Source organism: Antrostomus carolinensis, unplaced genomic scaffold, assembly GCF_000700745.2.
Source record: "Antrostomus carolinensis isolate BGI_N321 unplaced genomic scaffold, ASM70074v2 scaffold22475, whole genome shotgun sequence".
In the NCBI taxonomy this organism is placed as follows: domain Eukaryota; kingdom Metazoa; phylum Chordata; class Aves; order Caprimulgiformes; family Caprimulgidae; genus Antrostomus; species Antrostomus carolinensis.
The window spans coordinates 1-12,503 of NW_010316087.1; the positions used below are offsets into that span (position 1 = coordinate 1).

General features: G+C 38.1%; 1 protein-coding gene across 1 annotated transcript in view; it reads left to right on the forward strand.

The window, feature by feature from the left end:
• Positions 1–26: 26 nt before the first annotated feature.
• The window catches only part of ADAM22 (ADAM metallopeptidase domain 22), a gene marked incomplete at its 5' end in the record, with an annotated part of 28,994 nt that continues 16,517 nt past the window's right edge, over positions 27–12,503 (forward strand). The window contains 10 exons of the mRNA XM_029085002.1: positions 27–107; positions 361–411; positions 674–737; positions 1,265–1,370; positions 2,198–2,314; positions 3,015–3,183; positions 4,170–4,278; positions 5,257–5,347; positions 6,654–6,671; positions 9,780–9,974. Of these exons, the coding sequence (XP_028940835.1) occupies positions 27–107; positions 361–411; positions 674–737; positions 1,265–1,370; positions 2,198–2,314; positions 3,015–3,183; positions 4,170–4,278; positions 5,257–5,347; positions 6,654–6,671; positions 9,780–9,974 (1,001 nt within the window). The remainder of the gene's footprint in view (positions 108–360; positions 412–673; positions 738–1,264; positions 1,371–2,197; positions 2,315–3,014; positions 3,184–4,169; positions 4,279–5,256; positions 5,348–6,653; positions 6,672–9,779; positions 9,975–12,503) is intronic.

Sequence of the window (12,503 nt, forward strand, 5' to 3'; positions counted from 1 at the left end):
TTTTTTTTTTTTTTTTTTTTTTTCAGTTTGAACCTAAAGGAGTTTTGTGCCGAGAAGCAGTGAATGATTGTGATATTGCAGAGAACTGCACAGGAAATTCCAGTCAGGTGATTTTTATATCTTCTTTCCAAGAGATGAAAAAAACCATCTGTAATCTCTCAATCACTATGGATGTTACTGTTTTATATAGTAAGATGTATAAAAACTGTATTAAACCTGCTGATACTGAAAAAGCCAGCATAATACTGAAATATAAACAGCATGATACTGAAATAATTTTCCATATGACATTTGTTGTATGCTTTGCTTCCATGCTTGTCTGATCTATGATCTATTAGTTATTATTTTCTCTTTCTATAGTGTTCTCCCAATATTCATAAAATGGATGGATATTCATGCGATAACAAGCAGGTAATTGGCACATCAATTTGTTTTACGTTCTTTCTGCTTTTATAAATTGCTTTTTATAGATTTTGGTTTAGGATCTTTGGAAGTCACCTGGGACAGGTCTGCTGACATTCCTGAGTTTTGGGTGCTAGTTATATTTTGGAGCAAAGCATTTAAATGAACAGAAATTAGAATCACAATGTGACAAATCCATATAATAAACAAATACATATTTTTGAAAATTAAGTTATTTGAAACTTTTTCTATATCTTTTTTTTCTTTCTAGGGTATTTGTTTTGGAGGAAGATGTAAAACCAGGGACCGGCAATGTAAATATATCTGGGGGGAAAGTGAGTGTTACTGTTTTTAAATTGGTTTTCCTTCATGTGGCTTGAAGGATTATCTTAGCTGAGAAAAATTAGGGAAGAGACATATTCAGAACCAATAAAACCAGCTAGGATTCTGTGTTCCTCCCCTTCTTCCCTCCTCATTTTGTCTTTCCATCCTCTTTTTCACCTCTTTCTCTACTGTCAGTTAACTTACTGCTGATTATTCTGAAGTCTTAGGTTTAACTTCTCATTAATAACCACCTATGAAGCATATACTCATATTTATTGCTTTATTTCAGTGGCCTCTGGACATTTTGGACCAATATACCCTGGTCAATCTGAACAGAATTTTAAAACAGTCCTGTGGTGCCAACATAAAACTTTTGATTGAGAATACTCTGCAGAATTTCACAGGCCATCTGCAGACCATTGATACTGTGATTCAGAGATTGGGAAGCTCTGTTTGCTTTGATTGTGCATTGATGCTTGACAGGACATGGCTTTTTGTTGTCTTCATAATCTTAGAAGGGATTTGTTTCTGCTTTTAGAAGTGACAGCTGCTGACAGGTACTGCTATGAGAAGCTGAATATTGAAGGGACTGAGAAAGGAAACTGTGGAAGAGACAAGGACTCTTGGATACAGTGCAATAAACAGTAAGTTGATCCATTTAGAAAACAACTGTTATGAGATTTTTTTCCCTGATCCAGTTCTTTAGCTGGCAGGAAGAGGCTCAAAAAGTCTATGTGCAGAAGAGACTTCTCCTGGCCTTCTTCTGCAGACCTTGGTGCAGGAAATTCTGTAGGGAGAGGAGTGTTGAGAGGAGGTGGTCTCTGTCAAGAGAGCACCGTCTGAGCTTTGGGAGCACTTGGACCGAAGTGGTCCTAGTACTCGTGGTGAGGCTTAGCAGTGCAGAGAAGAGCAGCCTGTGGTTTCATGTCTTCAGTGTGGTGTTCACCTTTTTATGCTGTGCTTATGCATTGCTAAGTCGTCTTCACTTTTCATTGTATTGTAACCCTCCGCATCTTTTCCTGCAAGTTGCTGGAAGTCTCTGCATGTGAGTTGTAAAGTCCCTTCAACAGCTGAATGAAACTTGGTGTCTCTAGTTCCCTTATATATGTCATATGAGAGTTTGTTTAAAGCCAGTATCTACTGCTTCTCCCCTATGGGCTAGTTACTGTATCTTAGTAGGATAATAAATCAGTTTGATGTGGTTTGTTCTTGACAGCTCCCTGCTTGCTATTACTCAGAGCATTTTTGATAGTACATCCTAAAAAAGACTCTTTTCCCAGTCTAAGCTCTGAGGAGAATAATTTTCTTGGGAAACAAGACATTATTTATGGGAGTTACTGTCAGTGGGAGAAAAGCAAGGAATAACAAACATGTTATGTTACAAAGCAAGTGAAGAAAAACACATTTTTTTGATCATCCATTTTCACTGAATTTTGTTTTCAGTAAGTATCTCTGTATTCTCTCAATGCAGAGATGTGCTTTGTGGATACCTTCTGTGCTCCAATATATCCAGTGTGCCCAGACTTGGAGAACTTGATGGTGAAATCACATCGTCAGTCTTGCAGTTTGGAAAAGTCTACAATTGCAGGTAATTGGAAATCCTGAAAACACAACAGGGACGATCAATATCCATCTTGCATGGAAAAGCAGCTTTCTCATTCGTAAGTGGAGAACTATTTCCATTTAATTTTTTTTCCTATTAACGCATAATCATTATTCTAGCTCAACCTTTGTTAAGCTTCAGGAGGTTGACTGCATGTGGGGAGCACAGCTGTTTTGCAGTCTGCTCTGTATAGTAGTTAATTTTGCCTGTAGAGAAACAATGCTCTTCTCTGGCCTTCTGATTTTACATTCTTTAATGTTTGTGAGTACTTAATGTACTCAAAAGACTTAGACATATGCCTGCACTGCCAAAGCTAACTGGCAGCTTAATATTTTGCCATATGTTAGATGAATCCCAGTTATAGACCTGGTGTGTTCTCATAGCTTCACACAACTGTAGGATGAAACCAAGTCCTACACAAGTAAACTCAATGTTTTATCCAACACTAGCTCTTAAACAGGAAAAATGGTCTTTGTTTTCACCATTACATTTGTTTGATGTAGATATACTGTCTTTTGGTTTATTTCGTATTAGGACCAGTGAGACAAATAAGCCAATACATACTCTTTCCTGGTCCTGGGCGTCACATAACACAGAATGAAGGCAGCTGCCCAGAGCCCAGTTTCTCAAGCAGTCCCATCTAAGCACAGCACAAGTCTCTGGGGCCCTCTTGGTTGTCTTGCAGTGGTGGACATGTGAAGCTCGATGAGGAGACAGACCTGGGCTATGTGGAAAACGGGACACCGTGCGGGCCAAACATGGTGTGCCTCGAGCATCGCTGCCTCCCCACTGAGGCTTTCAACTTCAGTACCTGCCCAGGCACCACAGACAGCCAAATTTGTTCCGGACATGGTGTATGTTCTTGTACTCTTCAATCCTTTTTTGTATTTTGCTGAGTATCTGTCATTGTGTAGTGTACTAGCTAGACCTTTCAGGAAGCCAGCAGCGTGACTCTTAGAAGTCTTTGTACTGGAGAAACTTTTGAAAAGGAAAGAGGGAGGAGGCACATAAATAAACATAATGCATCCCAGTCAAGGCATCTTAAACTGTGTCACAGTAAATAAGGATGAGTTTTGCAAAAGTTTTATCTATCAATCCTTTTGCCATCACTTCTGCTGACTTTGTATTTCCTCAGGCAATGTGCTGGAGAATATAAAGGTTTAAGAACTGAGAAACTTGGTTCTTTGTTCTTCCAGATGCTCTTTTTAGTACCCTCTCTATAACGTCAACAGCCAAGAAGGTTCATAATGTTGTTGGATTTTGTTGGCTGAGAGTTACTTTGCTCCAGAGAAGAGGCCAGTGAGCCAGCTGTTGGCTAGTGGCAGCTTCTCCACTAGGTGCACAGCCTATGGCTTTGCTGTGGCCCTGGAGAGTCCCTTAGTCCCTCACACTAAAAGTGTGACACTTGAAAGTGTCCGGGTCCCTACAGCTGAGCTGAGATCAGAGGAGTTGTTCTCTCATAATATCTTTTGTCTTTTACACTGCATTAAAACTCCCTTTTTTATCTGAAATTAAGCACTTAATCATGTTTTGAAAAAGTAAAATCATTGAGGTTCAGAGTCTCCCAAAGCAATTAGAAAAGACTCTCTTAAATACAATTACATTAAAATTTATTAAGATGCTTAATACATATTACATATATTTATATATAAAATATAATAATGCATTTAATACATTTATATGTAACATATAAATTAAAAATTGATGTATATTAAAAATGTTTTGCAAAATTCTACAGGCAGTCAAAATTAGTGCTATATGACTGTCATATACAGTAGGTATTAGTTATGGGAATAGATTAATTTTATGATTTTTTTCTGAGCTACACTTTTGGCTGCAGGTTTGTAGCAATGAAATAAAGTGTGTCTGTGACCGATTCTGGGGAGGAGATGACTGCAGTTCTCGCATCAAAGATGACATATTTTTTGATAAAGATATCATCAATAAAGGTACGTTGTTATAAGTTTTACCAATAACTGGAAAAGCTTGGATTTGAGGAAGGTTCTTTAAGCAAAACTAGATCTCCTACTCTTTCAGTTAGCATACAACATGATGCACTGCTAGGAGTCTCATTCACTTCCCTTCCCTTCCTCCCACAGCAGAAGTACTCCCTGTCTGTGAATGAGGTCTCAGACTGGGGGCTGGATGTGAGCGGTGCCGCTCACAAACACTCAGTACACCTCTCGGGACTGGTGCCAGTGTGTCTGGTTGTACCTTGCTTGTCCCAGTCATGAGTGGCCTTATTAAGTACACTGATGGATTAGGACAAGCAAAACATTACTGGGACTTTACATATCTAGATGGAAAGATAATGTTGCTTACATGATTGGTTTTGATTTGTAGAGTCAATTTTTTATTACATGGCCAGTATGCAGAATGTTGACATGCAAATTACAGGCTTTTACATTTTTTGAGTTAAAGTTTTTATTCATCTTTAAGCTTGCATAGAAGAGAAAGATATATTGTGGAAAAATGAGGGTGTAAATGTTTTTCGTTATAAATCCTTGTGGGGGGACAGTTTTAGCATCTTCTAGAATGTCTCTTTTGGTTAGTTTATTCAGCTATGGAAGGGATTTGAGCAAAAGCAAACGAAAAAGTCACTTTTATTCCAATGTAAGCATGTATTTGCCAGGCAAGTTATAAGGGTGTAAGCTACAGCAGTGTAGTATTAACATCATATTGGCATACCAGGCACAACTTTCACATGTAGCAAGTGTTCAGTTGAGAAAAATGGACACAGAAGTCAAAGCTTGATTTGCAAGTGATCTTTTTATGTCCATGCTATACATTAGCATTATATCACTGGTTGCAATTAATCAGCCTAGTGCAAGTTGTCCAAGCAGGCTTTTGAAAGACAGTGCATTTACTGTATTTGTATATTTTTCTCCTAAAGCCTTATATATTTTTCTCCTTTCTTGTATTTCTAGGTGTTGTTAGCACAAATATAATAATAGGGGCTATTGCTGGCACCATTTTAGTGTTGGCTCTCGTTTTAGGAATAACTGGTTGGGGTTACAAGTAAGTAAATTGTGTTCTTCTTAATACGGTTAAAAATGTTTATTTCATCTGATACTTGATTATGTTATAAAAAGAACAAACATAATCTAAAAAATACAAATTGGATTTTATTTATAAAATGAGATTTTATAGTATTAGCATTTTTCAAGCAATTCTTGCATGTGTATGTGGTTTTGGAGAGCTTGATCCAGGTTTGAAATTTATTTCTTACTTGGTTATTTCTTTTCTTTTTTGTAGAGGATCAGATTATGATTTTACTCTATCTGACAAAGGAAATACAAGAATACAAGCTGATTCAATTGTAAATCTTTCCTAATGATGAAGTAAATTTGGCAAGATTAGCCTTCAGTCAGTAAAGCATTTAACCATAGGCTTCCTTCAACGGATGTTTGTAGTCAGTTAGCTTAACCTGATATTAATTCAGGCACATTTTTTGGTAAGAAAGAGAGAGATCTGTAATTTGCAAATAAGGTGCAAGTTTTCTCCTGGTGTAGAACTGTCAGTGTTCCACTCATTGAAAAGTAAAATGGATTATTTTAGCCTGACTGATCTTTTTCAGTTTTTCTCTTTCTGTGAACATCTTCTAAGAACAGAGGAGGGTAGTTTTTTTGCATGTATTAATAAAATATTCAAGGTACTTTGTAATCTGTGTTTGGGTGAGATTGGCTCTTGAAGTCCTTCCTCCAGGTGTCCTTGGTGTGCTTGGAGGGCAGAGCAGTGCAGCTGCAGGCAGTGCTGTAGCTGGGACATGGCCCTGGCGGTTTGGCATAACGAACTGGCACATCCCCTGCCGGTTTGTTAAACTGAGATAGGCTGAGGGCAGCTCAGAAATAACGTGATGAAAGAAGTGTTTGGAAAAAAGTGTGAAGATTAGGGTAGTAAAAAGGTAGGTTATACTGTCTTGGTATATCACCCTCAGCTTCTGGCAGTATCTGAAAATCTGGACTTCTATTTTGTGTACAGCTCCAAAAGTTAAGGTCTCATTTTGAGATCACATCTAGCCAGTGGGATTAGTTTTTGGAGGTGGAGGGCAGGAGTTGCACCTCTCACTAGCAGCTTCACAGTGAATATACTTAAACTCATTGTGAACTGCATCTCCAACTCAGCACTGACTTTAGCCATCGACATGAATGCATTTTCCTTGTTTATTCTGATTTACTATGTTTATGAGTGTGACTATTTCAGAAGTGTTTTCTGTAGAAATATTTTGAGCAAAAATTTCATTCTGCATACGTTTCTCTTACTGACCATGTATACCTGCATAATGATAACTCATTCTTTCTTTCTCTTCTCTTTGTATGGAAAGAAACTACAGAAAACAGAGGTATGTGATAAAAGTAATGGAATGTGCCTTAGAAAGCTCTGAAAACAGCTTTTCTTCTCTCTTGCTTGTTTACATACTATAAAGGAAACATAGTGACGAATTATCATATTATAAAGAATATTTGCTTGAATATATGAAATTGGTATTTATTCTGTAAATGCATTGTTTGAAATCCTGATTTCACTGGACTAAGTAGCAAAAATAATGTTTACTTCTGAGACAGACTATTTTATTTAGGAAAACAGGTGAATATTTCCAAAAAGAGAGACTGAAAATCTGCTATTAGAGATATATTTCTCAGGTTCCGCTTAAACTTGAGAAAAAACTACTTTACAGTGAGGGTGACAGAGCACTGGAACAGGCTGCCCAGGGAGGTTGTGGAGTCTCCTTCTCTGGAGACATTCAAGACCCACCTGGACGCCTTCCTGTGTAATTTCGTTTAGGTTCCTTCTCCGGCAGGGGGATTGGACTAGATGATCTTTCGAGGTCCCTTCCAATCCCTGACATTCTGTGATTCTGTGATTCTGTGATTCTGTGAAAGTGTTCTTGGGAGACTGAGAATTGAATAATTAATATTAACAGGAGCCTTTTGCGACAAATTCATTCCTGGAGTTTCTTTGCAGTTAAAAATAAATTGCAGTTAAATTGCTGTGCAAATGAAGAGCCTATTCTTTCCCACTTCCCTGCTCGATTGATTTGTAGCTAAAGTACAGTACTGTCTTCAGCATAGGGCTGTTTTCACCTGTTCAAGCTTGTGGCCAAAAACCAAACAGTTCCTCATGACTGGGATTTGGCTCCTTGGAGACCATCTCCCATTGATCTGTCATCTGTCTGACAGATGGGTCTTCTGGGAAGGAGTTGACTCCTTCCTCTCCCAGTATCCCCCAGATAAGAGGGTTTCTCAAGTTCCCCTGTTTTCTGCCTGTATCAGTGCCTCCTGGTCCAAGCTGCTGCTTTGTTTCTAGCCACTCCCGTTGTGCCTGTTTTCCATTTCCAGTACCTGTGTAGCACTTTCTCTGCCAGGCTCAAAATACTTGTAAAAATAAGGAAAGCTGTGGCGAGTGCTAGTTGCATACTGAAAGGTCAGATAAGTGGCAGGAACATTAACAGGAAAAAGGCAAAGCTATTGAAGTCAAGCCTTATGGAGAGGTTGGTGGGTAGGGAATGTCAGCTGGCATGAGGAAGGCAGAATGTCAGGGTTTGGTGCTGCTTAGTGGCACGCGATGTATTTATAAGTGCAAACTAACATGGGCATCAAGTCCCTCTACTCTGGGTGTATCAGTTTGGCTGAGGACAGAGCAGCCAAAACCTTGAAATACAGAAAGAGATAAGCCCCATGCATATTTGCATTGGAACACTAGAGAATCTAATTTTTCAAATTCCCTCATCTCCAGAAATTAGTACATGGACAGAGAGCTGTGAGGATGCAGTCGGTCTGCAGCTGTCGGTGGACATGAGCAGAATGGAAACCAGTATAAGCTAAGGCCTTTGAAGATGATGGAGGGCTCCATCATTTTAAAGATGATGGAGATATTTAACAACTAAATCTCCTTCAAACAGAAAATGCAATTCTGTAGGCTGTCTTCTATATAGAATAATTTTGGATATGTACAAGGAGTCCTCCATAAATGGAAAAAACAGACATCCATCAGAGTGTCCAGTGTGTCCTTTTTAAAAAAAATTGTTTATGATTTTCCTTTAAAGGTGAGAACAAGCCATTGAGGTATTTTTGAGTATTACATAAGGAATGATATTTGGTAGTACTAAGCAACTGAAATGAGTAAACTAAAAGTAATAAAAAGAGTGAATTAGCAGGGATTCTGTGAGCTGGGGTAGCGTGGCTTAAAGGGAACAGCTACATGAGAGAAGTTATTTCTGATGGAATACTGAGAGGCCAGTTTGCTAGAGGAAGCGTGGAGAGCAGAGCTACCCACACTGAGTCAACTCTGAACACACCGATGTACCAGCTAAGGAATAGGGCAAGAACTTGAGAGGTGCTGGAAGAAATAGTGTGGAAGCACTGTGTTACACTGGTGATTTATGTGCCATATAGTTATGTATTTTAAATACTTCAGGAGCATTAGGAATTCAGATATGGAATGAAGAGAGCCCAGTTCAGGTTTGCAGTTGGACACAATCTGAATGTGAATCAACCTTCTGATAAATGTGCATCTTAATAGAGGCAGGATGCAGCAAAAAGGCCTTGGAAAGTGCAAGGCTAAATGGATGTACTAGGGTATAGCCAACTTTCAAAGTAGCTACTTCCTGCTAGGGAGGATTTTTCAACTTGGTGGAACTGTAACTGGAATATTTGCACAGCAGTTTTTCTGCTTGCAGTGAATTCACTATCTGCAAAAAAGTTGCATAACTTGATTAGGACTTTCTAATGCATAGATTTATGCACCATAACTGAGCTTCTAGTACTAGAAAAGGATAAACTATTGTCAGATATGTGTAGCATTATTTTTGTTTGTCTTGGCAGATTGAGTCTACTGTGGTAATCAGGAGTAGCTGAGAACCTCTGACACTGGTGTTAGTTCCCCTGCACAAGAAAACAGTTAATAAACTGGAGGTTTTTCTCCCTGAGGTTTAAACAACTCAACAGGTTGCTATTCTTGAATTCAGTAATGATCACAAAAAATAAATGGAACGCATCTACTTCAGAAGGAAAAAAGGATTCACTTTTCTTGAACTCCTTTTTGATGCAAGCATGCGTTCAGCTCAGGCTGCAGTACTTGTACTGCACCTGGGGATGCTTTTCACAGCTAGCAAGATGAACCATTTGAAATGTCTGAACTTGGTTATCCAGTGTCTCAAAAACCACAAACTATTCACTTTGAAAATTGTGATCAGAGTTTATCAGTGAAATGTTCCTTGTTTTCCCTTACTAAAACCACACAATCCAATTTTCTGCACATATCAGAAGCATATGGGAGTTTTCTCTCAGATGGTTGAATTATTTATTAATAGGCTTGTTGTCTGTGGTTAACTGCTTTCCTTGAGGATCGCTATCCTTGACTCTTTCTTTTAAACTAATATTTATGCATGTTTGTTTGTGTGCTGGTGCCTGTCATATTTTCTGACTCTACAATGTTTATTATACTTTAGACAAATACCCCAGGGAGATTATGTAAAAAAACCTGGAGAGGCCGACTCTTTTTATAGCGACATGCCTCCTGGAGTCAGCACAAACTCTGCATCTAGTTCTAAGAAGAGGTCTGCTTTTCTGTCGCATTTTCAGATTTCTACCTGTTCCATCACCCATTATTCCATTAGTCAGAACATTTCATTGTTTTGCAGCAGGTTTGACTCTTTCTTCTTTCTTTGTGGAATGTTTGAAATAGCATCCTTTGTGCTTTGATTACTGATTTTACTTATATGCCCTGAGCTGCTAATTATTATAATTATTCCAAAATAAGCAAGTTTTCCATTGTAAACCAATTTTAAGTTAATCAAATTTTCATAATCTGTCTGCTTGAGAATTGTCTTCAAGTAGCTGTAATAATAATTGCTGGCTCAAAAAAACTCTACAACAAACCCCCACCATTTTTTTAGTCATGGTCATGTAATCAAAGAAAAAGAATGGTGTCTTGCATCAATAGTAGTTATAAGCATAAACTGTTCAATGTAAATGTCATTTTTATAACTTTATTTGTCAGTGTCATTAATTCACTGAGTTGACCTAGAATTCTAGATAATACTCTTACTGTCTTACATTAAAGACGATGGTGCTTGCGTTTTATTCCACTTACTAGACTAGTACAGTAAATGGTCACCAAGTGTTATCTTAGAAAATAATTCTACAAAGACTTTCTGTAGTTTTGTGCTTGCAATTATGAGTAACCAAGGAGGGCACTGGATTTTGCCCTTGATCAAATTTCACTAATTCTTTTATTGTTCCAGTTACTTTAAGAACCCAACAAAATTTTAAAATGGAAAATTCATTGAAAAGCATTGAGAGTCACTGTAATTGCTAAGGTCATTAGGTCATAATGCTCATCGTCCCTCTGCAGTTACTAATTCTTTAATTATGAAAATCTCCAGCTAGCACTTTAAAACAATTTATGAGAAGCACTGTGTCATAGGAGGTATGGACAATCCTGGACTGCTTCATAAGAAAACTGCAATTCTCAATTCTTGTCTCACTGAGCAATCTAATGAAGCCATTTTCTTTGTTGTTATTTCAAAGAAAGTAATGAGAAATGTATGGAAGGGATGCATTTGTGGTGGCATTTGCTGTTTGGGTGTAGCAGCTTGATTCTCTATGCTACTTCATTCAGCCTGTTCTGATGAATATGTTATTAAGAAAATTGTAGTAGTGTATAATTAATTAATGATTTCTAAATTTTAAATTCAGCTTGTTAGATTTGTGAGTGGATAAATTATTTGTTTTCAGGGAGCAAGCATTATTCTTAAATGATGCACTGTTTGTGTTGGAGAATCTTTTCTCATTTGGATAAAATTTTCACAAAGAACATGGGGAAGCAAGTTTTCATACCTTTATGAAAGCAGGTTCAAATATCAGTTAAGGAAAAAAAAGTTTGTTTTTAAATGAATATAATTTAATGTGTTTTTTCTTTCATTCAGTATCTGTGTTTCTTTTCATACTTCATTTCTTTCATGTGTCTCTGTTTATTATTTGTTCCAAAAAGCTAATGGCTTCTAAGGTCTGTCTGTACTAGAGAGTTTTGTTGTTCCCCACCACCAGTTCAGATATTTTGTGCTACTGTGTCTCGAAAATTAAGTCTGACAAGTACTCCATCAACATCGTGGTGGAATTGACATAGTCTTCCCATTTCAATGCCTAGAGTGCTATTTCCTACCTTTCAAGCTGGTTTTGATTTGCTTTGTGTGCAGCATGGATGACAGATATGGATGACATCTCTTGGGAGACATTAGAGTGACCTGGCTGTTAGCCACCTGGGCTTCTCCATTCTGGAAAGCGCTATGAAGTGTTAGTGTTAGGATGTTCAAGGATTAAGAGATTACTTAATGATAACTCTTGCTATTATGAAACAGCAAACACCAAAGCAGTATATAGTAAGACACTCCTGAAACTGAAAATAGACTGTTACAAGGAGGAAATTATTAAAAACTTTGTTGATGGTTCTGTTGGTTCTCAGACCCTTCGTGCTGTGAGCTTGAATTAATGAAACACTGGACTGAATTCAGTGTGGCTGAATTAGCCACTGTGATTAGCTTGGTCTTCCGAAAACTGAAGAGCATCTGTCCTCCAAGGAAAGCAGAGACTGAAGAATGCAAGAGTATTCAGACTTTAAAACTACAGAAATAAATCCTTTAAGCAAAACGTCTTTGTAATAAATAAGCCATCTATTCTGACCAGTTTTCAATTGTATTTATGATGGTTGTACATCTCATGGCAAACAGCTGAGCAGCAGCTCTAGTTCAACAGGAGGGAGCGTGTTGCAAAACCCCATGTGTTGGACCTTGCCACACGTCCCTGTTTCTTAGAGGGAATATAAGAAGAAAGAAAAACTTTCATTTGCATCAAGCACCTAGATGTAAAGGCTATTTTTGGCTTTGAGTTTGGCATTAAAATTACACACTGTAGTGACTAGCTGACAAAATAAAATAAAAATTCAAAATTAGCAAAAATGGGACAGAGTTACCACTCCACTGGAGCTACTAGCTGTGGGTGGGAGGATGTTCATCACAGACTCCTTGTTGCAGTGGGTAGGGGAAGCAGTCCTAGCTTTCCTGCAGCAGAACGAGGAGGGAGTGGGCAGCCTGCAGGTGGGATGTGAGGAAAAAGCACCTTGAGATGAGCACTGTTGGAAGAGAATCTTACAGCTAAGAACTGGGTCAGAGCTG